This window comes from Felis catus, chromosome A3 (assembly GCF_018350175.1).
Source record: "Felis catus isolate Fca126 chromosome A3, F.catus_Fca126_mat1.0, whole genome shotgun sequence".
In the NCBI taxonomy this organism is placed as follows: Eukaryota; Metazoa; Chordata; class Mammalia; order Carnivora; family Felidae; genus Felis; species Felis catus.
The window spans coordinates 61,349,898-61,377,748 of NC_058370.1; the positions used below are offsets into that span (position 1 = coordinate 61,349,898).

The 27,851-nt window shown below is 40.8% G+C and overlaps 2 protein-coding genes across 5 annotated transcripts; one reads left to right on the forward strand and one right to left on the reverse strand.

The window, feature by feature from the left end:
* Positions 1–111: 111 nt before the first annotated feature.
* On the reverse strand, positions 112–23,838 carry UNC50 (unc-50 inner nuclear membrane RNA binding protein). Of its 4 annotated transcripts, none has more exons than XM_045054103.1 (6): positions 23,724–23,838; positions 16,471–16,754; positions 15,559–15,679; positions 2,119–2,258; positions 1,932–2,033; positions 112–463 (listed from the first exon to the last, which is right to left on the reverse strand). In XM_045054103.1, the coding sequence occupies exons 2-6, from the start codon at positions 16,748–16,750 to the stop codon at positions 327–329; spliced, it is 780 nt and encodes a 259-aa protein (XP_044910038.1). In that variant the 5' UTR covers positions 16,751–16,754; positions 23,724–23,838; the 3' UTR covers positions 112–326. The 4 variants fall into 4 exon arrangements, with proteins under 4 accessions (XP_044910038.1, XP_019682626.1, XP_003983960.1 ...); XM_019827067.2 differs by lacking the exon at positions 23,724–23,838 and adding an exon at positions 18,184–18,310; XM_003983911.6 differs by lacking the exon at positions 23,724–23,838 and adding an exon at positions 18,082–18,220.
* Positions 18,368–26,640, forward strand: COA5 (cytochrome c oxidase assembly factor 5). Its single transcript, XM_003983912.6, has 3 exons — positions 18,368–18,500; positions 24,480–24,563; positions 26,157–26,640. The coding sequence occupies exons 1-3, from the start codon at positions 18,402–18,404 to the stop codon at positions 26,196–26,198; spliced, it is 225 nt and encodes a 74-aa protein (XP_003983961.1). The 5' UTR covers positions 18,368–18,401; the 3' UTR covers positions 26,199–26,640.
* Positions 26,641–27,851: the final 1,211 nt, after the last annotated feature.

The window sequence follows — 27,851 nt, forward strand, 5'->3', positions numbered from 1 at the left end:
AATACAGCTCATTAGCAATGGGGCCAGACTAAGTACCTTGGAACAGTGTGAGGAGCACATGACTATCCCCATGTCCTCCAAATGGTTATTCTTTCAAAAAACAGGTGAAACTTTAGTTTAAAAAATATTTATTATAGAAATGTACATTTAATTAGTTTTAAGGAATGTACTTGACAATAGTGTTAACATATATATTTCTTCAAACTTGCAAACTTTACACCCTGAAGGTATCTACAAAGATGGTTTATTTACAAGTTTCAGGAGAAATCTCACTTCCCCAAGACTGCCTGCTGCGCAGGGAAGACAGGATAGTCTCACCACCGCTTTCATTTCACTCTGTACTTGTAGAAGGAACACAGTGTGTGCGTGAAGTTCCATCCTAGCGCTAGTGACAGGCCGTAGAGCAGAATGAGAGGTGCAAATGGATAAAGAAGAATTACCGTATTTTTCAAAAATGGCAATGCTGGAAAAGAAACAAATCCAGATTCAATTTTTAAAAAAAGCAAATATGACTAATGAACATTCTGAAAGCTCTTATTACAACAGGTGGGGCCAAAAAGAAAGCCAAAAGATGTTTTGGATCCAGGAGATGCTGCTCTAAAGCCAGAACAGGCTACTCTCACTGTGTTGCCCCCTCCTCACAGCTGTGAAGAAACCAGGACGAGGGATTATTTCAGCACAAAAGCCTAGTGAGAAGCAGATTCGGGACTTCAGACAGGTTACAAGTAAGGGACAAAACATCACAAATATTAATGAAGATGGTGGTGGATTTAAACAGGTGACTGCCTCAGAAGCCTCTAAGATAATGGAGCTATTTGAGATCTCCCAGTATACAAAGCATCACACCTCCACCTTGAGAAGGGGAGAGCTCAGCCGGTAAGCATCCGAGGCTTCAGGAAAAAGCTAAAACTCTCAGATATAAAATCTGTCCCCAGATATCCATGTTTCCTTTTGCTTAGTTACTTAGTGGGTCCCTACCACATGCATCCCAACATGAACATCTCTCCTCTAGGAAGCCCCCCAAAGTGAAACTGAACCACACACAACTAAATTGGAGGGAGTTGCCAAGAGTGAGCAAATATCCATTTAGAGAAACCACAATGTTGCAGTATGCTAATCACAATTTAAAACTTTCTCAAAATGTGAAAATTCATTACAAATATAACATGTTACAAACCTGTCCCTTGGATTGGAGAAAGGACTCCCCATGCCCAGAACAAGGTGTTACAATCTGAGGGGGTTATGTGGTCCCTGGCAAAGCGGCCTATGGGGGTGGGGTAGGAAGGGCCAGAGAAGCCAGTTGTACATGAGCACCAGGGGTATTTACAGTAAGGTCCTAATCAGAGTGACGGGAAAGGAAGAACTGAGTAACTTTCTCATTCACACTAAGAAAAATAAGCTTCTAGCAGGATCTAAGAGTAAATTTGCAAACACATCCTCCGATCAGTAGAGGTTGGGCCTGATCTGTGACCATCTGCAGAACCACAAAGTGATCGTATAACCAAAGTGAGGCAAAGGTTTTTTAACACCTTGAAAGGCCTGTAAAGGTTTCTATACCTCATGGGCATCCCTGAGACCCAGCCCGTGCCTCACTCTAACTGGCAGCTGGGACCAAGAAACAGAAAGCCAGGGAGAAAAGGAAACGGGCCGTGTGTTTCTGCAAGTAACTTGGGAGATATTGAATATGGTTTAACGTGGTTCCTCAGAATTACAAAATCTGTTATAGAGCGGCCGTGCCACTTTGCAGCTGCAAGGCCATGGGGAAAGTTACTCAATTTCTGTGGCCTCATCTGAAAAATGGGGTTAAGTAAATCTAACTGTGAAGATTAAATGAGGCAATGCATATAAAAGTAAGCAATTGTGTTACTATTGCAGCAACTTTCCCTTCTCCCAGTTATGTTTTCAGTCAACCAAAACAATTTGTGACTTACCACTGTATCCTAGGAAGGTTACATAGATATAATAGCCAACTGCCACCAACCATAAGGTATTTCCAACTAAATATCCGATAAAGGTGTCTGTCAGGATAACATCTGTGGAAGAGATGCATACATTGAATCTCTTCAGTACATACAGTGATGACTTTTCACGATCATTTGAGAAGCACCTGCTACTTACGGTTGATGAAGAAAAGCTGGATAAAGTGCAGAATGACTAGGAGAGGATAAAAAGCATTCAGATGCACGTCGAAGGCATAGCCCCACTCCACATCATAGTCTCTGCTCTGCCGTTTCACTAAATACTTGTTAGAGATAAACCTAAAGAGCAAAGTTAAAATTTCTTTCACGATACAATAAAGTTAATTCCATAAATATTTACTGACTACCTTCTGTGTGCCAAGCATTATTCCAGATACTGGAGATAAAGTAGTGAACAAAACACACAAATCTCTGCCTTTGATCTAGTTAGAGTCGTCAGATGGCATTATGCAGAAAAATTAAGCAATAAAGAAGGATAGAAAATAGTTGAAATGTGATACTGAGTAGGATAGTCCTAAGAAGGTAATATCTGGGTCAAGAGCAAGGGCAAGGAGGGAATTACCTGGGGTAGAGCATTCCAGGCAGAGGGGAGTCCGAACACAGAGGTGGAGGAGGTGGTGGAGGACAGAGGAGGTGGCAGGGTACCTGGCCTGTGTGAGGCGTGGATGAGGAGACGAGTGTGCCTGGAACAAGCGAGAAGAGTAGTAGGAAATGAAGCAGGGAGCCAGGTGGTATGAAGCCTATGACCACTTTAAGACCTTTGGCTTTTACTCTTGATGAAATAAGAAGTCACTGGAGTTCTCAGAAGAGTGTCTGACTCACTGTTTGGACGGGGTTCCTCTGACTGCCGATCTGAGAATAGACTCCAGAGACAAGAGGGGAAACAGTCCAGCTGGGAGGCTACTGCAAGTAAGAGATGAGCAGGGGTGATAGCAGAGGAGATGGTGACATGCAGGAAATGCTACACCGGAGGGCAGAGCCAGGAGGATGTGTTTACTGCATGTAGAGTAAGATAAAAAATGAGCAGTCAAGGATGACTGATTTTTGCCTGAAACAAATGGAAGATTGAGTTGCCATTAACTACAGTGGGGTGACTGCAGAAAGAGTGGTCTGCGGCAGTGCAGGAGTTTGGATTTGGGCCTGTTATGCTGAAGATACCTATTAACATGAAGAAGTCTATGAAATCTAGAATTTAGAGGAGGTCGGAAATGGAGATACTCATCATGTATAGACAGTGAAAGACATGGGCCTCAATGACACCCTCCCCAAAGAAAGAATGTAGATATAGAATAGGTGCAAGGCCTAACTCCCAAAAGGTCACCCCTCTATTAAAAGGTCCAGAAATCCGGAGGAACCAGGAAGGAAAAAGCGGCCAGTGACAGATCTAGCTGTAAGAACAACTGTCACTGGTTCCACAGCATGGCCTATGAGTTCGGTTAAATGATGAGTGACTGAAAAGTAAAATGCCCAGGTAATAGAAAATTAGACCTTCGGAGGAAAATAACAAAGGGGATCATCTGTTTTATAAACACAACTGCAGAAACTCAGTGGACTTTTATGTGTATGGTTTCATTTCAAGGGTAAAGAAAATGCTATGCCTACTGTGGAAATAAAAAGAAAAACTAAGAGGTATATAATACTAATAAAACAGTCCTGTACATGGTTATCTGAAAATATCAATACAACTTTGAACAAACTCTAACTTACCAACACGTCTTCCATTTTAACTAAGAACACGGGCCATTATAATAAACAGAATAAGGGACGCCTGGGTGGCTCAGTCTGTTAAGCACCTGACTTCGGCTCAGGTCATGACCTCACAGTTCATGAGTTCGAGCCCTGCGTTGGGCTCTGTGCTGACAGCTCGGAGCCTGCTTTGGATTCTATGTCTCCCTCTCTCTCTGCTCCTCCCCTGCTCATGCTCTGTTTTTCTCTGTCTCTCAAAAATAAACAAACACTAAAAAAATTAAAAAACAAAACAAAACAAAACAAAACAGAATAACTATCCAGCTCACTATCCGAGAGCTCCCATGCATTCTGTGATCCTCCTGCTGCTCCTACCCCTCTGCTTATTTCTTACATGAGCGCCTTCCGGGCTTCTGTCCCCAGTCTTATCTCTAGAACACAGACATTCCTTCTGAGAGAGCTCAGACATCTGTGGTTTCCACCTCCCACCTCTGCATTAATGATGCCAGCCATGTCCTCATCTTGGCCCAGACTGTAGTAGGTTCGGAGTCCCCCACCCCAGTGTCTACTGTACCTTTATCTCCAGTAAAATCCTCAAGCCACCCAAACTCAACATGTCCAACATGGAATGCTTCATCCTCATCCGTCACTTCTGAGCCAAAAATCTTGCAGGCTCTCTTCCAGGAGGCCTCTGCCTCCTCCCCACTCTTCCCTCCTCTCACCATACCTGATTACCACAGGATGCTCTCTGATTCATCTCTCTCTCCTTTCTTCCCCAGTTCCCTACACTATCTGGGCCTGCTCTACATTTGTGCCCCCACAGTCAAATCCAGCCTTGCCACTCTTCTTCAGCTCCTTCACAGCCACAGAAGAGGTTTTTCCTAAATCTTTGCCCTAAAGCCTCCAAGTTCCCCACCTCTCTCCACTCCCCAGCCAACACATGCAAGCTATGAGATAAAGTCCAATTCTTTCTTCTGAACGGCACTGAAGGCCACACACCTTCCTGAACTGGTGAGTGTCACCCTGTGCTACCAGACCCAGCATGCTGTTCCTCATTTCTGGGCCTGTGCCTCTGGTACCAGGAATCAACGATCCCATCTCCCCCAAACACCTCCTCCTGCTGGTTCCTATGGCGCCTCTGGGAGTACAGCAACCACATGTCATCACTCATATTTCTAACACCATTCACAACACAGTGTAAGCTTTCAAAAATATAAAGAGTCCTTTTCTATGTAACCGAAACTGTAATATGGACTCATAGTAAAGGTGCTGAACTCCAGGATGACTTGGCTTCTGTGGCCCTCCAGAGTCCATGTTTGCTACAAACGATTCCTTTGAAAGCCTTATTTATTGGAATTGTTTCATATACCATGTTTTTCATGAGTATTTTCATAATGAATGCGTGACTTACATTAGTTAGTATTATTTTTAAGCCAGATTTTAGAATTCTAAATTGATGACATAGGGTCCTGACTACCAAGCACATACAAAACCTGTACTAGTCAGAAGTTACAAATGAAAACAACACATTCGTAGCATCAGAGGTTACAGTCTTAGGATTTTGTTTAAAATTCTGTTTAAAATTGCTAGGTACTTTTCATACCACAATCTTTTCAAATAAAATTAGATAACTAACTCCATTTTACAAAAGAGGAGACTGGGACTAAATTAACGTAAATGAGCTGGCATTTGAACCTAGGCCCATCTGTGACTAAAATTTCCATAGTGTTCTCTCTGATACACATGACCACAACCTCTACTCAACCGCTGGCCCTCTGTGAACTCACTCGACACATCCATTCCCCTCATCTGGCATGCCAACCACAGAGGAGCCTGTATCTCTGAGAAAACGGAAACACCAAATGCTGGATTTCTACACTTACACCAGTACACTACTGCTGTTAAACCAAACCCAGAAGTCAGACTGCGTACCTGTTCGGTAAAACCTGTGTGTGTATGAGCAAGAAGGCACCAAAAGCTTAACAAATCCTTTTTCAAATGTATTTCATTTATGTCAGATATTCAGAGTAAGATTCCATGAATTAATCCTCTATAGCTTAAACATCTAGAAATGACCCACTGACAAAGGTAGGAGGAAATCGTGCCATCATCCACACAACCTAAGCAGAACTGGCTAACTGCATATTTTTGCAAAACCAGGGACTTTGTTAATATGAGATAATCATGATTTCAGTTCACTTATTTGCTGCACTTTGACAATACAGACCATCCCTTAGAGTATTTTCTGATACACACATTGACATAGGAGGGCAAGTTATAATCATCTTGACAGTCAAAACAGATGCTTTCAAGAGACAAGGTCCAGATAGTGATGAAGGAAGACCCTGAACTCCCTCCCCTCCACAGACACACCAAATCTATACCAATATCTGGACTAATTCCTTTGGGAAAAAAAACTGAGGGCTGACAACAGTTTCTGCACAACAAAGGAGAGAAGGACCAGACAGAGACACAGTAACAGGCACCCACCCCTGATGCTGCCAGCTACAGTGTGGAGGGACAGAGCCACAGAACCAGGAACAGATTCCACAGCTGCGGGGCATAGAAAAAAAAGCCTCAGTTTAAAAGGGCCACCTGAATTTAAAGGAACCGGCCCTTGAGCATCTGCCAAATAGCTGGAATCTCGAATGGGTCTCCAGTGGTCTGAGAGCTGGCAAGTGCCACTGTTGATGTCTCCTTCCTCCCCCAAAGCCAACACTGACAGCACAGATAGCTGGCCGGCCACTTCAGGGAACCCTGGGACCCTAGCCCACACCAGCCCAAGCCCCACTGAGGCACACACAAAAAGCAGTGGTTTAAAAGACAACCAGAATATTAAAAAAACCTAACCCTCTGCCTAATGGCCAAGGCCTGTGGGAACATATTCTGTGGCCAAACGGGCTGGTGAGTGCCACCATTTATGTCCCCCCACCTCACCTGATCACTCTGACTGGAACAGGGTATGATGTCCTAACTGGCCAGCACTTCAGTAAACCCCACACACCTAGCCCACACTCACTGCAGCTCCAATTCTACCAGGGCTCCCGCTGTGCACAGTGCCCCGGGAGTCCCCCCACTGCCAGCCTGAGTCCATTTCTACTCCACTGTCCCACCAGGGCACCCTGGGCCCACGCCCACTTCAGCTTCAGATTTCCCACCGGGGTGCGCCCCATGTACAACACCCAGAGCCCCTACCCCAGCCCAGGCCCACTACAGCTCCGGCCAGCGAAAGTCAGCAGGCATACACAGTGTATGTGGAACATTCCTACATGAATCCGATCCTTCAAGACTAGAAGTAGCTGTTCTGTCTAATTCACAGACACAAATACCTAAACTAAAAATAAGGAGGCAGAGGGATATACTCCAAGTGAAAGAACAAGATTAACAATCTACCTGATAAATAGTTCAAAATAATGGTCAAAAACATACTCACCAGACTTGAAACGAGAGAGGTTTGATGAACCTAGTGAGAACTTCAACAGAGAGAAAATATAAAAGAGAACCAATCAGAGTTGAAGAAGGTAGTAACTGAAATGAAAACTACACTAGAGAGAAACAGCAGATTAAAGGACGCAGAAGAATGGAAGAGTGATCTGGAAGGCAGGAAATGGAAAGCAACCAAGATGAACAACAAAAAGAAAAATTAAAAACAAAAATAAGGATAGATTAAGGGATCTCTGGGACAATATCAAGCATATTAACATTTGCATTATATGAATCCCAGAAGGAAAAGAGAAAGGGCAGCAAATGTACCTGAAAAAATAATAGCTGAAAACTTCCCTAACCAGCGGAAGGAAACCAACATCCAGGTCCAGGAGCAGAGAGAGCCCTAAACAAGATCAACCCAAGAAGGCTCATACCATTGCAACTAATAATATGTCAAAGATTAAAGATAAAGACAGAATCTTAATGCAGCTAGGGTAAAACAACTATTTATGTACAAAAGAAGCACAATAAGGCTATCAGCTGATTTTTCAGCAGAAACTTGCAGGCTAAAAGGGAATGACAGGCTATATTCACAGTGCTGAAAGAAAAAAAACTACGACCAAGAATACTCAACCCAGCAAGGTAAACATTCAGAATTGGAGGCGACATTAAGAGTTTTCCAGACAAACAGAACCTAAAGGAGTTCACCACCACAAAACTGGCCTTGAAATGTTAGAGGGAGCTCTTTAAGCAAGGAGGAAAAGGCCATAAACAGAAAAATGTGAAAGACAAAATTTCACAAGTAAAAGCAAACATACAATAAAGATAGTAGATTAATCACTTTATAAAGCCAGTATGAAGCTTAAAAGACAAGTAGTAAAACCAATTACATCTAAAAATTAGTTAAAAGACTTAACAAAAACAAAAGGTGTAAAATATGACATAAAATATGTAGGGGACATAAAAATATAGTGCTTTTAGAATGTGTTTCAACTTAAGTGACCGTCAACTTTAAGTAGAGACTGCAATATACACAGAATGTTAACATATGTACCTTATGGTAACCACAAACCAAAACCTTTAACAGATATACAAAAAATAGATAAAAAAATCCAGCATAACGCTAAAGAATGTCATCAACTATAAGGAAGACAGCAAGAAAAGAAAGAACTACAAAACCACCCAGAAAACTAACAAGATTGGAATAAGTCCATACCTATCAATAACTATTTTCAATGTAAATGGTCTAAATGCTCCAATCAAAACTCACAGGGTGTACTGGAAGTCCTAGCCACAGCAAATAATAAAAAGAAATAAAAGGCATCCAAATTGGTAAGGAAGAAGTAAAACTTTCTCTGTTTGCAGATGGCTTGATATTATATATAGAAAACCTGAAAGACTCCACCAAAAAACTTCTAGAACTGATACGTGAATTCAGTAAAGTTGCAGGATACAAAATCAGTGTACAGAAAACTGTTGCATTTCTATAAACCAACAATGATGCAGCAGAAAGAAAAATTAGGAAAACCCATCTGCAGTTGCACCCAAAATAATAAGATACCTAGGAATCAACCTAACCAAAGAGGTGGAAAATCTGTACTCTGAAGACTATAAACATTGATAAAAGAAGATGGAAAAGATTGATAAAAGAAATGGAAAGACATTCCATTCTCATGGATTGGAAGAACAAATGCTGTTAAAATATTCATGCCACTCAAAGCAATCAACACATTTAATGCAATCCCTGTCAAAACACCAACAGCATTCTTCACAGAACTAGAACAAATAATCCTGAAATGTGTATGGAGCCACAAGAGACCCTGAATAGCCAAAGCAATCTTGAAAAAGAAAAACAAAACTGGAGGTATCACAACTCTAGATTTCAAGTTATATTACAAAGCTGTAGTGATCAAAACAGTATGGTACTGGCACAAAAATAGACACATAGATCAAAGGACCAGAATAGAAAACCCAGCAATGAATCCACAACTATACGGTCAGTCTTCAACAAAGCAGGAAGGAATATCCAGTGGCAAAAAGATGGTCTCTTCAACAAATGGTATTGAGAAAACTGGACTGCTACATGTAAAAGAATGAAACTAGACCACTTTCTTAACACTCTACATGAAAATAAATTCAAAATGGATTAAAGACCTAAATGTGAGACCTGAGGTTTCACTAGAAACCTAAAACTCCTAGAAGAGAACACAGGCAGTAACAGCAGTAACTTCTTTGACATTGGCTGTAGCAACTTCTTTCTAGATATGTCTCCTGAGGCAAGGGAAACAGAAGCAAAAATAAACTATTGAGACTTTATCAAAATGAAAAGCTTCTGCAGAGTGAAAGAAAGAATCAACAAAACTAAAAGGCAACCTACTGAATGGGAAATATTTGCAAATGACCTATATCATAAAGGATTAGTACCCAAAATATATAAAGAACTTATACAACACCCAAGAAACAGTCCAATTAAAAAATAGGCAGAAGACATGAACAGGCATTTTTCCAAAGACAAAGAGATGGCCAATAGACACATGAAAAGATGCTCAACACCACTAATCGTTAGGGAACTGCAAATCAAAAGTACAATGAGATATCACCTCACACCTGTCAGAATGGCTAAAATCAACAACCTAAGAAACAAGAGATGTGGGCAAGGATATGGAGAAAGGAATCCTTGTGCACTGTTGGTGGGAAACCAATCTGGTGTAGCCACTCTGGATAACAGAATGGAGATTCCTTCAAAAGTTAAAAATAGAACTTCCCAAGGGAAGCCTGTTTGGCTCAGTTAGCTAAGCATCTGACTTGATTTTGGCTCAAATCATGATCTCAGGGTTCGTGGGTTTGAGCCCTGCATCGAGCTCTGCACTTAGCATGGAGCCTGCTTGGAATTCTCTTTCTGCCCCTCCCCTGCTCCCTCTCTCTCTCTCTCTCTCAAAAATATATAAAAACTTAAAAAAAAATAGAACTACCCTATGATCCAGCAATCAACTACTGGGTATTTACCCAAAGAATACAAGAATGCTAATTCAAAGGGATACATGCGCACCCCTATGTTTATAGCAGCATTATTTCCAATAGCCAAGATACAGAAACAGCCCAAGTATCCATAGGTTAATGAATGGATAAAGATGTGGTGTGCGTGTGTGTGTGTGCATGCATGGGTGTACACACACACACACACACACACACACACACACACACACACACACACACAGGAATATTATTCAGCCATAAAAAAGGATGAAATGTTGTCATTTGCAACCATATGGATGGAGCTAGAGAGTATAATGCTAAGCAAAACAGGTCAGAGAAAGACAACATATAATTTCACTCATACGTGGAATTTATGAAACAAAACAAAGGAAAAAAGAGTGAGAGACAAATTAAGAAACAGACTCTTAATTATAGAGAACAAACTGATGATTACCAGAGGGGAGATGGGTGGGGGAATGGGCTCAATGGGTGATGGGGATTAAGGCGTGCACTTGTGATGAGCACAGGGTAATGTATGGAAGTGTTGAATTACTATATTGTACACCTGAAACCAATGTAACATTGTATGTTAACTATCAGAAATTAAAATAAAAACTTAAAAAAAAAGATATAAGGTGACTGAATGGGTAAGAAAACAAGACCCAGCTGAATGTTGCCAACAAGACTCATTTCAGACCTAAAGACACATACAGACTAAAAATGAAGGGATAGAAAAAGATACTCCATGCAAATGGAAGCTGAAAAAAAAAAAAAAAAAAAAAAAGCCTGGGTAGCAATACTTCTTTCACACAAAATACGCTTTAAAACAAAGACTGTCAGGGCACCTGGGTGGCTCAGTCGGTTAAGTGTCTGACTTCAGCTCAGGTCATGATCTCACAGTTTGTGGGTTCAAGCCCTGCTTCGGGCTCTGTGCTGACAGCTCAGAGCCTGGACTCTGCTTCGGATTCTGTGTCTCCCTCTCACTCTGCTCCTCCCCCACTCACGCTCTGTCTTTCTCTCTCAAAAGTAAATAAACATTTAAAAAAATTTTTTTAAAAAAGACTAAGAGACCAAAAAAGGTATTACATAATGATAAATGGTTCCATCCAACAAGATATAACAACTGTAAATATTTATGCATACAACATACGAACACCCAAATACACAAAGCAAATACTAACAGATAAAAAGAAACTGACGGTTATATACCCCCCTTACATCAATGCATAGATCACCCAGACAGAAAATCAATAAGGAAGGAGTGGCTGTCAACAACATATTAGACCAGATGGACTTAACACATATACATAGAATAGGGTGCCTGGGTGGTTCAGTAAGTTGAGCATCCAACTCTTGGTTTCAGCTCAGGTCATGATCCCAGGGCTATGGGATCAAGCCCTGCATGGGCTCCCTGCTGAGCAGTGGAGCCTGCTTGAGATATTCATTCTCTCATTCTCTCTCTCTCTCTCTCTCTCTCTCTCTCTCTCTCTCTCTCTCTCTCCCTCCCTCCCCATCTCTCCCTCTCATCCTCCACTCATGCTCTAAAATAAAATTTTAAAAAGTTAAAAAAACAAACAAACACATATATACAGAATACTCCATCCAAAAACAGTAGAACACACAATCTTTTCAAGTGCATATGAAACATTCTCCAGGACATATCATATTTTAGGCCATAAAACAAACCTCAATAAATTTAAGAAGCCTGAAATCATATCAAGATCTTTTCTAATCACATAGCATGAAACTAGAAATCAGTTATAAGAAAAAAATGGAAAAAACACAAACACGTGAAGCCTAAATGACATGCTATTAAAACAATGGGTCGGGGCGCCTGGGTGGCACAGTCGATTAAGCGTCTGACTTCAGCCGGGTCACGATCTCGCGGTCCGGGAGTTCGAGCCCCGTGTCAGGCTCTGGGCTGATGGCTCAGAGCCTGGAGCCTGTTTCCGATTCTGTGTCTCCCTCTCTCTCTGCCCCTCCCCCGTTCATGCTCTGTCTCTCTCTGTCCCAAAAATAAATAAACGTTGAAAATGGAAAACAAACAAACAAACAATGGGTCAACAACAAAAAACAGAGAGGAAATAAAAAAATACCTTGAGATGAATGAAAGTGGAAACACAACATCCCAAGAATCTTTGGGGCACAGCAAGAGCAGTTCTAAGAGTGAAATTCTAGCAAGAATACCTCAGGAAAAAACAAAAATTTCAAACAATCTAACTTTACATCTAAAGAAATGAGAAAAGAAGAACAAGCAAAGCCTGAAGATAATGGAAGGAAGTAATAAAACTCAGAGTAGAAATAAATGAAATAGGAACTAAAACACAATAGAAAAGATCAATGAAACCAAGAGCTGGTTCTTTGAAAAGATAAACAAAATTCATAAACCTTCAGCCAGAGTCATCAAGAAAATGAAACAGAATTCAAATAAGTAAAATCAGAAATGCAAAGAGGTAACAACTCACACTACAGAAATACAAAGGTTTATAAGAGACTACTATGAAAAATTATATGCCAACAAATTAGACAAGTAAGAAGAAATGGATAAATTCTTAGAAAAATACAATCATCCAAACTGAATCAGGAAGAAATATAAAATGTGAATAGATGTATTATTATAAGTAATGAAACTGAATCAGTAATCAAAATCTTCCCCCAAAACAAGTCTAGGACCAGATGATTTCACAGGTGAATTCTACCAAACACTTAAAGAAGAGTTAATACCTATTCTTCTCAAACTATTGCAAAAAATAGAAGAGGAAGGAAAATTTTCAAATCAGTTCTATCAGGCCAGCATTACCCAGGTACCAAAGCCAGACAAAGACATTACAAAAAAGGGAAACTGTAGACCAATATCCCTGATGAACATAGATCCAAAAATACTCAACAAAATATTGGCAAACCAAATTCATCAATACATTATAAGGATATTTCACTTCAACAAATGGGATTTATTCCAGGGATGCAAGGATGGTTCAATATCTGCAAATCAATGTGGTACACATTAACAAAATGGAGGATAAAAATCATATAATCACCTCAATAGATACAGAAAAAGCATCTAACAAAATTCAACATTCATTCATGATAAAAATTCTCAACAAAATGGGTTTAGAGGGAATGTACCTAACCTAATGAAGGCCATATATGATAAACCCACAGCTAATATCATGCTCAATGGTGAAAGGCTGAAAGCTTTTCCTCTAAGATCAGGAACAAAACAAGAATGTCCACTCTTGTCACTTTTATTCAACATAGTACTGGAAGTCGTAGCCGTGGCAATCAAGGAATCAGACAAGAAAAAGGAATGATAGGCATCCAAATTGGTAAGGAAAAGTAAAACTGTCACTCTTTGTTGATGACATGACCCTATATAGAGAAAACCTGAAAGACTCCACCAAAAAACTATTAGAACTAATCAATGAATTCAGTGAAGTTGCAGGACATGAAAGTAATATGTAGAAATCTGTATTTCAATAATGAAGTAGCAGAAAGAGAAACTAAGAAAACAATCCCATTTATGACTGTATCAAAAAATTCCTAAGAATAAATTTAACCAAGGAGATAAAAGACATCTACTCTAAAAACTGTATGACACTGATGAAAGAAACTGAAGAGGACACAACAAATGCAAAGATATTCCATTTTCATGGACTGAAGAACCAATATTGTTAAAATGTCCATACTATCCAAAGCAATCTACAGATTCAATACAATCTCTATCAAAATGCCAGCAATAGTTTTCAGAGAACTAGAACAAAGAATTCTAAAATTTGTATAGAACCACAAGAGACCCCAAATAGCCGAAGCAACCTTGAGAAAGGAAAACAAAGCTGGAGATACTACAATCCAGGTATCAATATATACTACAAAGCTATAGTAATCAAAATAGTATGGTACTGGCACAAAAAAGGACAGACCAATGGAAGCGGATATAGAGCCAAGAAATAAACTCACACTTATGTGGCCAATTAACCTATAACAAAGGAGGCAAGAATATACAATGAGGAAGACAGTCTCTTCAATAAATGGTGTTGGAAAAAGTGGACAGTTACATGCAAAGGAATGAAACTGGACCACTTTCTTACACCATACACAAAAATAAATTCAAAATGGATTAAAGACCTAGTCATGAGACATGAAACCATAAAGCCCCTAAAAGAAAACATAAGCATTAATCTCTTGGACATTGGTCTCAGCAACATTTTTATGGATCTGTCTCCTCAGACAAGGGAAACAAAAGCAAAAATAAACTATTGGGACTACACCAAAATTAAAAGCTTTTGCATATCAAAGGAAACCATGAACAAAATAAAAGGCAATCAAGTAAATGGGAGAAGATATCTGCAAATGATATATCTGATAGGGGGTTAGTATCCAAAATATATAAAGAACTTATACAACTCAACACCAAAAAAAATCCAATTAAAAAGTGGACAGAGGACCTGATCATTTTTCCAAAGAAGAAATACAAATGGCCAATAAAATATGAAAAGTTGCTCAATATCACTCATCATCAGGGAAATGCAAATCAAAACCACAATGAGATATCACCTTACACCTGTCAGAATGGCTAGTATCAAAAATATAAGAAATAACCGGTGTTGGCAAGGATGTGCAGAAAAGGGAACCCTTATGTACTGCCAGTAGGAATGTAATCTGGAGCTACCACTGTGGAAAACATTATGGAGGCTTATCAAAAAATTACAAACAGAAATACCATATGATCCAGCAATACCAATACTGGGTATTTAGCCAAAGAAAATGAAAACACTAATTTGAAAAGTTATATGCACACAAATATCTATTGCAGCATTATTTACAACAGTCAAGATACGAAAGCAACCTAAGTGTCCATCAATAGTTGAATGGATAAAGAAGATATGTGGTGTATAAATATATACATACACACAGACACACAAACACGCACACATTCTGAAATATTACTCGGTCATAAAAGAAGAATGAGATTTTGCCATTAGTGACAACACAGATGGACCTAGAGGAATGTGAAATAAGTCAGAAAAGACAAATACGGTATGATTTCACGAACATGTGGAAACTAAAAAACAAAATGAACAAAAAGCAGAAACAGATTCACAAATACAGAGAACTAGTAGAGGAGATGGAGTTGAGGGGATGGGTGGTATAAGTGGAGGGGATTAAGAGGTACAAACTTCCAGTTATAAAATAAATCAGACACGAAGATTAAAAATACAGCATAAGGAATGCCATCAGTAATATTGTAACAACACTGCATGGTGACAGACACTACACTTAGCATTTCACAATGTATGTAATTATCAAATCACTGTGCTGTACACCTGAAATTATTGTAACACCGTATGTCAACTATCCATCAATAGTTAAAAAATGTTTAATTTATGCTTTCAATTCATCTAATTTCAATTTACATCAGCTACTTTATCTCTAAAGGAAGCAAATGCAGGCTCTACAGCAGTACTTGAAAAACTAATATTATGGTACTTACCACATTAAAGTTGATATGAGAAGACCAACGCCTACACAATCTATGAATACAACCCAAAGGAGAAGCTTTATTGTCTCAAAAAATCCCATGTCCAGAACAAAGCCAAATCCTATGGTGGACACTGAAACAAAGATTTACATAATAAATTCAGGTACTCTGCTAAGTTCTGGGGGATGTGGGGCACAATCCCTGCCCTCCAGATGCCCACACGTGTGGTGGAGGAGACAGTCATGTAAGCAAAACCCCAAAGACGTGTTATGTGTATATATAACTAACAGAGAAATGCAGACTACCCTGGAACACAGAATGGCTACTGAGGTATCTGAAGTTTACTGTGGAGGCCACTGTCTATGGTTCACCAGAGTGGTCCCAACATTTAAAACACCACTAGTTCTGGAAAGGCACTCACATATTTAAGCCCAGGTAAAGGTGAAAAAGATCTTACACGTTTACATCTAACACCCTAAAGGTGGTTAGGACTCTCACACTACCTTATCGGAGAACTTAAAAGTAGTTTCTCAAGTTCACATTGGTATTTTTAGAGCTCTCACTCTGGATTTTGCCTGTGGAATGCAATTTCCAGTCTTGATATTCCTTTTCACAGAAAGTTTGCATTTGGTATCAATTTTTTACCATAGTAGTGGTAATTAAGACACGGAGTGACTCTGTCCTCTTCCTTTCAAAGTTCAAGGGAACAATTTACTCTGGCATCTGCTTGGGACCGTTAGAACCAGAAAGAATCTAACATTCTTTCTTGTGAGATTTTTGAGGCTTCAGAAAGGAAGAAATAGATTCAAATATCCCAAATTCTGACCCACAATATGTTTATAACAAAAGATCCTGCAAATGACAAATTCAATCTAAAACACTCAATTTGTTCTTCAACCCTCTTATAGAGAAACTAACACTTACCACAGAGCCAGATACTTAACAGGACCAAGAAAGCAGGGTCATCTCTGGCCCACTGATCCTTTGTCTGCTTTCGATAATGAAAATTTCTATAAACTCTCTGTGGGGAAGTAAACAGGTAGAGCATCTGCCATGCAGCAAACTCAAAGTCCATCTGCCGAAAACGAAAAAGTCTTCTCAGGTATTTGTAGCGTTTTGCTCCAGCTGTGTGTCTTGCTGCATCCCTGGTATTCAACACTCCATTCCCCTGCACTGGGGAATTCACTGAAGTACTTGGTAACATCTTCCTAGATGGAAGAAAAAAATTCTTTTACGTGTAATTTTAAGAACCTATCGGCTACCAACACCCCTCTTCTGAGATATTTAGGAGGGATGGTATCTTACATTTCCATCCCAATCCTTGATAACAGTCAGGGGTCAAAAGCTAATGGAGATGGTTCTGAGGTTTGTATGGGGGCTCAAGAACTCATCACTGCTCTTCAGGCAAGGGCAGCAGCACACCCTTCTGAACCGTCATAGCACTTATAACAGGGTCAGTATGTTTCCCACACTTCACCTCTCTCAATAATCAGGCAGCCCACCCAGGTAACTACTATCTATCTATCTATCTATCTATCTATCTATCTATCTATCTATTTTTTAAAAAGGCACAGGATTTTGCACATATATATATACACACACACACACACTGTATATATATATATATATATATATATATATATATATATAGAGAGAGAGAGAGAGAGAGAGAGAGAGAGAGAGAGAGAGAGAATGAATATTCCCAGCAGGCTCCGTGCTGTAAGCAGGGAGCCTGGGGCTCGAACCCATGAACCCTGAGATCAAGACCCAAGCGGAAATCAAGAGTGGCCCACCTTAAACCAACTGAGCCACCCAGGCGCCCCCAAAATCCTGTGCTCTTAACCATCAAGTCTTTAAGGGAAGAGGTTTTTTTTTTGTTTTTTTGTTTTTTTTTTTTTAACAGCCAATTAGAAACGTTATCGACAAGGTAAAAATAAATGGCCTATTCACACAGGTCCATCAGTGCAAGACCATCAAGCAATTCTCACTAGAATGTGACATAAAAACAAAACTCAAGTCCACAGTGTTTTACTCCCTGAAATAGTTCAGCAGAGGGAATGGCAGCGGTTGTAATCAGTCCAGAAGCCCGGTGAGCGCAGGTCACCGTCCAGCCCCCACGTCCCGGCAGCCCAGTTCCCCGCTCCACTCCCCAAGCCCCCCAGACGCCAGCAGCGCCTCGCGGGGCCCAGGTGTTCACGTCAGCCTGGGGCTGCGGGCAGGGTTGCCATATTTGACAAATAAAAACACAGGACGCCCAGTTACATTTGGATCTCAGATACAGGTATAGTTTTTAGCATAAGCATGTCCGAAACATTGTGTCGGACATACACTAAAACGTCGTCCGTGGTTTATGTGGAATTCAAGTGTAATTGGGCATCCTTAATTGTTTCTGACAACTCTACCGCAGGCCGAGCAGCCGGACCCGGGTATGGCCGGCCACTCCAGAGCCGAGGAACATCGGGCCGTGAGGTGCCGGAGGAAAAGACACCTAGCGAGCCCGAGCCGCGCCCCGGCAGAGCGGTCTTCCAGCCTCACCTGGAGCCCCGCTGCGGCCTCCAAGGGGTCCAAGCTAGCCCTCCACCTCCGCCCCGCAGCCCAACCCCGCAGCCCAGCCCAGCACCCGCCGGCGCGACTTCCCTTCCCGCAACGTAGCCGGCGCTGGGGGCCCGACGCGTCACTTGCGCCCACTTCCGCCGCGCCCGCGGCCTCTCGCGCCCCGTAGTTTTCCGGGGGCCAGTCGGAAGTTGTTTCTGCCGGCTTCCGGTTCCTGCCGTCGCGAGTGTCGCTTGCTCCCAACCCGGTCGCAGCGGTTGCGGACGGAAGCGGGTCTCGGCAGCTGGGGCCCCCTCGCAGTCATGCCCCGGTATTACGAGGATAAGCCGGAGGGCGGCGCGTGCGCGGGCGTGAAGGAGGACCTGGGCGCATGTCTGCTGCAGTCGGACTGTGTGCTCCAGGTAGCGCAGCCGGGCGCTCGGGGTGATGAGACGCTGGAACCGGAGAGGCAGGGCCCGGCCAAGGTTTCCCGGTCAGCCTGCGGTGGTGGTCAGGAGACGGGACCCAGAGTTAGAAGTCGTAGGTGTAGATCACAGCTCCAGTTTAATGAACCTGGGCACATCCGCTGTCGGAGCTTCAGCTCCCTCCGGTGTTAAATTGGAGATAAGAAAACCACCTCTCTGGATTTTTGTAAAGATAAACGATTTCGGTTCAAGAAACATGTATTAGATGCTGCCTGCCACTGCTAGCTTCAGGAGATAGAAAGGAGAATGAGACAGGTTTCTTGCGTATTAGGAAATGAGACTCTAAATTAACAGAGAATTACATAAACCTGGTACACTGTATTGACTAGCAGTTTCTCCTTCCTCTGTTCCGTCATGGCTGAATATATGTTATATTTACTTTCTCTTGGCTTGGGTTTGTTTCTGAGTTGGAGTTCGATACGTTCTTGGATAAGTTGTAAACGAAGCAGCTCCATTTTTCCACTATTCTGTATCTTGCTTCCACTACATTCCCCTCACTACAGCCACGTCTTCTCAATCTTAGTGTAGTGAGGCAAGCAGTGAGGTCCAAAGTTAACTGGGGACCTGGGTAATTTGCTCTTATTTCAAAGAAAAGACAACTGCCCCAAAATGGATATCCCTCATAAAGCTGTATCAGTATTTCTACTGATTCATGATTTACATTTGGTTCACTGATTTTAGCAGTCAGTGAGACTGGTCACTCCGGTGTGTCGTAAAGCTTGAGTTGTTATGAATTTAAGAGGTTCTCTAGTCCAGCTCTCTTACACAGATGAGGAAACTGAGGTGCCCTGTCCAGGGCTGTTTCCAATCTGCTGCTTCATTGGTGCAGATATTCAGCCAGCTCTTAGTAAACGCCTGGTAAGTGGCAGGCATGATGCCATGCACTGGTGACACAAAGATGAATTGTTTCAGTCACTACCTTAAATGAGTTTAGTCGGATGGGAAGAACAGACATGTAAGGAGCTAAATTCCTGTAATAAGGGCTGTGTAAGCATTTAGTTAATATTTAATGATGAGATTTGGAAACAAAATGCTACAGGAGTCCAATGAACAGCAACTTATTCTTGAGAACTTGGAAACTTCTCACAGAAAAGGTGACATTTGATCTGAGTCTTAAAGTTGGAGTAGTAGATTATCAAGTAAAAGAGTGGGGAATGTGGTGGTTGAGGAAAGAAGCTGAAAGAACAGCATGGGCAAGTCAGAGAGATGTGACCAAGAGAAGCTAGTGCCCTCTTAGGCCTGGGTGATAGGGAATGTGACAGAAAGCTTGAGAGGAAGACTGTCGTGTGAAAGCCCTTGTATGTCAGAGTGAGGGCCCTAGATTTTCTCCTGACTCTCAGCATCAGAAGGCCATAGAGATGAGCAATCAAGGGAATAAAGTACACGATGGGACTGAGAAAAGAAACTGTAGAGGAGGAAACTGAAGGCAAGGAGGATACCAAGTTGCTTTTTTGCAATAATCCATTTATTTAGTCAGCATTTGAGTGCCAAGCTCTAATTCAGAGGATATACAGATGATTGGGATACATTCCCTCCTGTGTAGAAATTAGATCTCTGGAAAACTGGGCAGAGATAATGGCCAGGACACATGGCACAGACTTTGCTTTCCCCAGCTGAATATGTGGCTTTATTGATGCTGGTCAATTAAGAGAACATGATGTTTGTAAAAAAAAGTACTTTAAATGGGAATGTGTGTACAGTTTATGTTAAATTCATCCTGACTTCAAGAGGAGTGTAAAAGGGCAGTATTGAGGCAAAACATTGAGGTCTGTAGATAAGAGGACAATATCCTACCTTTTCAGATAGTGTCACTGGCAGCTACAGCCTACCATGCCCCCCCTAGGGACTCTGAAGACCAAGGGACATTCTGCTGAGGTCTGTGTCTGCCCTGAATGACCTCATTTATGATAAAATTTAGCTCCTTGTATAAAGTTAATCTGATCTTTTAGGAGATGGATGCTGTAGTCTTCCTTGCCAATCTTTAACCCACTGGAAAAGCTGCTGGACCTGACTCTCAGGAGGAATTCAGAATAAATATTTAGTGCTACAATGGGAAATAGTCAAGGAACTATAGGGTTTGAGAGCAGCTCAAGGTAATGGGGGTGAGGATGTCAACCCCTGTGGGGCTGGAAAGGAGAAGCAAGGAAAAAGCAGATTCAAAAGGCAGCTCTTGGATAGACTTCTTAGGATTTTACGACTCCTGGGGGATCAAAAAGGTTGAAACTATGCTCAAGAAACCTGAATCACAGGTTATCTCCTGTGTGTCTCCATTAACAAGCTCAGACCTGCTGACTTAATCAGAATTACCTGGAGATGGGGCAGAGAGCTTAAAAGTATAGATCCCACTGCTCCTCCTACTCCTATAAAAGTATCCCACGTTGATTCTTGGGCACAGCCATGTTTGGGAATCACTGATCTTTTAATTTTTTTTTTAACATTTATTCATTTTTTGAGAGACAGAGTGTGAGTGGGGGAGGGGCAGAGAAAGAGGGAGACACAGAATCTGAAGCTGGCACCAGGCTCTGAGCTGTCAGCAGAGAGCCCAATGCGGGGCTTGAACCCACGGACTGTGAGATCATGACCCGAGCCGAAGTCAGTCACTTAACCGACTGAGCCACCCAGGCGCCCCAGGAATCACTGATCTTGCCCTCAGAAGGTAAATAAGCTTGGGAGTGTATTAGTTAGGATATAGGTTCGGGTACATGGTACAGATATCCAAAATAACATTGGCTTGAACAAGATAGGAAATTCTCTTTGGGGTGCCTGGGTGGCTCAGTCGGTTAAGCGTCCGACTTCTGCTCAGGTCATGATCTCTCGATTTGTGAGTTCGAGCCCTGCGTCAGGCTCTGTGCTGACAGCTCAGAGCCTGAAGCCTGCTTCAGATTCTGTGTCTCCCCGTCTCTCAGCCCCTCCCATCCTTACGCTCTCTCAATAATAAACGTTAAAAATTAAAAAAAAAAAAAAAAAAAAGAAAAGAAAATTCTCTTTTGCTCTTTGTGTGAGCCTGTAAATAGGTCCTGGACAGCTCCCCTCAGCCTTCCATAGACCCAGACACTGTTGATCTTGTGGTTTTAGGTGCTGTGATGGGAGACGGGATGTTATTCTCACACACGTGGTCCAAGATTGCCTTCCTTCCATATCAGGCCACGACGTGATGATGTGAAGTGATAAGAGGGGGCAAGTCACTTGCCTTTAAGGACCAACGCAGAAGATTTACATTTCAGTTCCTCACATATTCTAGTGGCTAGAACTTAGTCATATGACCACACCCAGTTGCAAGGGTGGCTGGGAAATCTAGCGCAGCCATATGCCTCACAAGAAAGGAAGAGTTAAACGTTAAGGGACAACTGGCAGTCTGCCATTTGGTGTAGAGGTGAAGGAGGATGAATTAACCTGTCTCTATCTCTCTTAGAATTAGATGGATCTTTCCATTAGGCAGTTGGCAGTCTGGCATGAAAGCTTATGAAAAAGATACCGTTTGGGGAAGCATCAGTTTAGAGTTCTAGTCTTTGGTATAGTTTTATTTATTCTTCTGTTTGCTGTCACATCATTCACATGGGCAACAAACATCCCATCGGCAACATCTTATTACAGAGTTTTAGGGTGGAACACAGTGCAGGGAAGCTTGCTACTCTGTTCTGATTCACTTTTGTGATTCACTGATACAGATGACAATTAAAATCTAGAATCTAAGCAGGCAGACAGACTAGAAAGTGGCAAGATTCCCAAGAATTGGGAATGCCACAGATAGGGTACCCTGTAGCATTTTTCACAGTAAAAACAAGAAGGGCGACATGGCACTTGCAAAATAAAGGTTTGGAGGAGTGGTTGCAGTGGGAGGGTTGAGGTACCAAAATCTGCTTGAAGGTAAACCCTGGATGATGAAGAGTTGGTGAAATTGGGGTTACATTTTTCCCAGTGCATGAATGCACCAGATGTTTCTATTTAAGTAGTAAGTATTCTAGGTTCCTTATTAACATTCTAAGCGTTCAGTACCACACTAACAATGTTCTGATTTTAGGGCACCTAATTCTGGCTGTTTGAGCTTTTAAAATTAACACTGAGCCAGGGTCATTTTATTCTCAGACAAAATTGCTTGACCCATTTTACACTGGAACTCACCTTGAGTAGGAAGGTTTCATCATTTTCCTTTATATTGCCAAGCACTGCATGAGGCTAATGTTTATAAGCAGTGTATGTTTTATTTCTTTAATAGGTAATCCTAATGTTAAGGTTTTGATTTTTTTTCTTCACAAATTGCGTATCACAGTTTGATGTAATTAAAGCTCAGGTAATTCAGAAAATTTAAGTCCTGTCAACTTTTTCCAGATGTTGTTTTATATATTTACATTCCTGGGAAACAGAACCCCTTTAGCACCTCTCCCTGTTACCCTCTGGCACTTCTCTACTATGTGACACGCCACACTGCCGGTTGGCATTTGTACATGTATACCTTCTTTGCTACCTGGTTGTAAAAGCCCTGTCTGAGCAGGAATAGCTAACATTTTTTAACCTCCCACTGAACTGATCTGGGGCCATTCTGAATATTTTTTAAAGTAAATTAGTTGTGAGGGCTTAGTTAATAGACAAATTAGTAAGATAGGGCATCCAAAAAGAGAAATTTTGCTGCAATTAAATTTTAATCTTGCCTCTTTGAATTGTGAAGTATATATATTTTTAAATGTCCATTTATCAATTTTGACAGAGAAAGGCTGAGCAGGGGCTTGGCAGAGAAAGAGGGAGAGAGAACCCCAAGCAGGCCCCATGCTGCCAGTGCAGAGCCCAATACCAGACTCAATCCTATGACCCATGAGATCATGACCTGAGCTGAAATCAAGAGTCAGACACTTAACCTCCTGAGGCACCCAGGCGCCCCTGAATTCTGAAGCACATTATTGATGTTCTCTGTGTCCAGCATATTTAAATGCCTTTGTGTTAAGTTAAACATGTCTTTGTTAAAAAATATTTTAAGACTATGAAGAGGTATTAAAATTTTTGTTCCATGTTTACCTTGAAAAACCCATACTAAATTCTAGCTCTCACCTAGTTTTGCAGATGTAATTTTGTCAAGTCTGATTTTTAATGGTTATAGTTTAAAAAATCTTATTTAAGAATCAAAAATAAGTTTCTCCTGTGAGCATTCATATAGGTGCTTCTTACCTTGGCAGGAAGGGAATGGTTTAGTCCAGTTTGCTTCTTAGCCTTCTTTTAGCTTTCACTGCTTAAAGTTGGGTTCATTTCACATCAGGCCCAGGCAGATCTTCTCTCACAAATATGTCTCAATTCTGTTAACATCTCCCCTTCCTCTTCCAGTTCTATGTGGTTGTGCTTCTGAAATTAGAGAATTTGACCGTTGGGTGGGGGGCAGGGATGTGTTGGAGGTAATCGTGCTTGCACTAAAAGGATATATACCTGGAGGCTTTGAAGCCACTTGATAGGTCCTTCCAGAACAAACCCATTTCCCACTACAGCCGGCCTGATCTCTCGTATGTACATGCATGTGTACATGTATGCATGTCCACTCATCTATCTTGATGAGTTCTGGAGTGTAAAAATTTTAGAAACACTGAAGGAAAAAAATTATTACTTTCACCTTTACTCTCTTACCCATAAGGAGCTAATAATACTAGTTGCGAGATATATAAAAATTTGAAAGAAAAGTATCTTATGGACACTAGTATTTTCAAGAACTCAAGGGCACCCTAAAAAGTGCTCCAAAATTATTTGATACATTTTTTATTCTATCCTGTTCTCCCTGAACATCAGCAGTCAAAATGAATCACAAAATATTTTGTCATATAATTTACTACTTTCTTTCTTTAGCTTTTAAAAAAAAAGCACTACTTTCAAAACGATAGTTATTTTGTACTTTGTGAGGAAATTCTCCAGGTATTTATATTGTTTTCTGTGTCCTAGGAAGGAAAATCCCCTCGACAGTGTCTGAAGGAAGGAAACTGCAAAGCTTTGAAATACTCATTTTTTGAATGTAAAAGATCAATGGTAAGAGGCTATATAGCTTTTGCAAAGCTTATGCTAAAAATTTTAGGTATGCTAAAAATTAAGTATGTGAATGACCTAGCAATTACATATATGTTGCAAGTGAGATCATTCAGAAAAAAGAATGTGGATAATATTATTTATGTATTACTTCTACTTTGACACTAGAAAGCACCATCTAGGGAACTCCTGAGTGGACTAATAGATTCGTACAGCCTTTGTCCAAGAGTGATTCACTATTAGTCCTCTAAGATGCCAATTTGCCTTATATACTGACTTTAAAACCCTCTACGTACCCCACCACCCTTGGAAGAGGCTGCACTGTGAGCTTTAAGTCAAAGAACATGTAGTCATCCTATGAGTAGATACTTTAAACATTTTTAATCCCTAAATGTTAGGTGTGATTCACTGTTTAAAGATTTCAAATACATTTCAGTGTTCATTTTGAGTTTATTTTTAAATTTTTTTTTAACGTTTATTCATTTTTGATGGAGACAAAGTGCAAGCAGGGGAGGGGCAGAGAGAGAGGGAGACACAGAATTTGAAGCAGGCTCTGGGCTGAGCTGTCAGCCCAGAGCCAGCCCAGAGCCTGATGCAGGGCTCGAACCCACCAACCACAAGATCGTGACCTGAGCCAAAGTCCGACACTTAACAGACTGAGCCACCTAGGTGCCACTTGGGTTTATTTTTGTGTACGGTATAAGAAAGTGGTCTAGGTTCATGCTTCTGCATGTTGCTGTCCAGTTTTTCCAACACCATTTGCTGAAGAGACCATCTTTTTTCCATTGGTGATTCTTTCCTGCTTTGTGGAAGATCAGTTGGCCATACGTTTGTGGGTCCATTTCTGAGTTCTCCATTCTGTTCCATTGATCTTTGTGTCTGTTTTTGTGCTAGTACCATACTGTCTTGATGATTACAGCTTTGTAATACAGCTTGAAGTTGGAATTGTGATGTGCCTTGGTTTTCTTTCTCAACATTACTTTGGCTATTCAGGGTCTCTTCTGATTCCATACAAATTTTAGAATTGTTTGTTCTAGCTCTGTGAAGAATGTTGGTGTTATTTTGATAGGGATCGCATTGAATATATAGATTGCTTGGGTAGTTATCAACATTGTAACAATATTTGTTCTTCCAGTCCATGAGCAGGGAATGTTTTTCCATTGTTTTGTGTCTTCTTCAGTTTCTTTCATAAGCTTTCTATAGTTTTGAGTGTACAAATTTTTCACCTCTTTGGTTAGGTTTATTCCTACGTATTTTATGTTTTATTGGTGCAGTTCAAGTACATATGAATATTAACCCAAACAAAACTTAATAAAAAAAATTAAGTTTGCTAGAAGCACACATATTGAGTATAGTTGAGGGAAAAATATAAATATAATTCGGATTCGACTTGAGAAGAAAATCCTTATTGGGACCTTAAATGGAACTTTTGTTTTTAATGCCATCTTTATTATTTTTTTTTCTTGGTAGCTCTGACAATTGCCTTTTTGACTGTGCTGGAAACTGGTTTACTTCTGTCACAGATTGAGACCACTTACCAAAGCTGTGTTTAATTGTGTTGTACAAAATCTGATTTAATTATATGTTTATTTTCAGTTGGATGCCAGATCAAGATTCCGAGGAAGAAAAGGATATTGACAACAATATGCTGAAACCAAAATGAAAACAACAAAGGATTTTCTCTGATCACTTAAAACAGAGAAGCCAAAATAGGAGACAGACTTGCTGTATCTGATGGGTTAGACCAGTATTTCCCTCCACAAACACTGGAGAAAATGGATGAGTTCTGTTTTTGAATATGTATAAAGTAAATGATTCTTCCTCTAAGTTATTTTTGAAAGAAAAATATAATCGAACAGCTATGAGCTGAGAGCAACATAATGTGTATTGAGAATTGTTCTAAACCACAAAAAGTGGAAAGATTGTTATTTTCCAACTTGACTTCGACCAGATGACTCGGTTGGTACATCCTTTGTGAATATTATGAAGGCCACTGATGGGACTGTTAAAATTGATAACATTCAGTGTGGGGAGAAAATGTCTATTGGGAAAGCTTTGGATAAAGATTTCTTTTACTCAATCTGTCCTATTTAGTTCTAAAAATGTGTTTGATTCCTTGGAGGAGTAATGCTTCATTTGCACCGATTCACTAGAGTAACAACCTCACAACTTTAATATTAATATCATACAGTAGGCGTAGCTAGATACAAACCTCTGATTGTTGCCAGGGCTCTTGTCCTCCATTTCGGGACTGTTTTTCTCGTTTCGGGCTTCATTTTCAGGCTGGTCCTCTCTCACATAATGGGGAAGAGGCCTGGCAGCCAAAAGTGCACATCCTTAAGATCCATGATCCAAAAGAAAGAGCTAACCTTTTCTAGGATCCACTAATCAAATCCTACAAAAGGACTGTTGTCTTCCCTGGATCACCTGCCCCTGAATTAGACCAGTCCCTGTGGAGAAAGGGATGAGGCCACATGATTTTGGCCTGGCCTGGGTCTTACACACGGTAATGGGTCACCCCCAACAGAAGCACATTGGATGAGTGATGGGCCTTATCCCAAAAGAAAAGGATTCAGAGAAAACTGAAACAATAGATGTTCATAGAGAAAGCATGAGCGAAAACCAGGAAATGCTTGAAAAAGTTTAGAATCACAGTAATTCTGATCACTTAATACAATCAAGAGCCAAATATAAATCCAAGTTTCAACTCTCTTTTCAGTGGTGAAGAATAAATGAAGAAGCATAGCTTCTTTATGCGGCCATGGTTCTTTGCAGTTCAAGCAATCAAGGTGTTCTATAGCTCAACTGGTTTTTTAAAGGTTCGCCTAAAGTGAGAATTCCACACTGGTCCCCATTGCAGAGTATCACTGAGGTCTGCTGTTGTGTTTGTGTGGTACTGCTTTTCACTGGAAAAGGGAAAAATATTTTTTTTCCCTGTTTAAGTGCTCCAACTTTTATTAAAAGAACTTTGATAAGAAACTCCAGAATTATTTTATAGAACCCTCTTTCTTTAGTAACAGCTTGAAAGCTTCATTTAGAGAAATTCACATTCCATAGATTCATGCTTAAAGCATACAATTTTGTTTTTTGGAGTATAGTCACAAGTTTGTGCTTCCATCATCGCCATCTAATTCCTGAACATTCTCAAGGGAAACCCCATACCCATTAGCAGTTACTCCCCATCCCTCCTTTCCCCCCAATTCCCAGCAACCACTAATATACTTTCTATGTCCATAGATTTGCATATTCTGGACATGTCATAAAAATGGAGTTACGTGTGGCCTGTCAAGA

What these genes read in the sequence shown, in the direction of transcription:
- UNC50 (XM_045054103.1), bottom strand. Translation starts at nt 16,750, where the DNA reads ATGTTACCAAGTACTTCAGTGAATTCCCCAGTGCAGGGGAATGGAGTG. An exon ending in GTTAAGTATCTGGCTCTGTG is followed by an intron (nt 15,680 to 16,470) that starts GTAAGTGTTAGT and finishes TCTTTGTTTCAG; the next exon opens with TGTCCACCATAGGATTTGGC. An exon ending in CCAGCTTTTCTTCATCAACC is followed by an intron (nt 2,034 to 2,118) that starts GTAAGTAGCAGG and finishes TCTCTTCCACAG; the next exon opens with ATGTTATCCTGACAGACACC.
- COA5 (XM_003983912.6), top strand. Translation starts at nt 18,402, where the DNA reads ATGCCCCGGTATTACGAGGATAAGCCGGAGGGCGGCGCGTGCGCGGGC. An exon ending in AGTCGGACTGTGTGCTCCAG is followed by an intron (nt 18,501 to 24,479) that starts GTAGCGCAGCCG and finishes TCTGTGTCCTAG; the next exon opens with GAAGGAAAATCCCCTCGACA. An exon ending in TTGAATGTAAAAGATCAATG is followed by an intron (nt 24,564 to 26,156) that starts GTAAGAGGCTAT and finishes GTTTATTTTCAG; the next exon opens with TTGGATGCCAGATCAAGATT.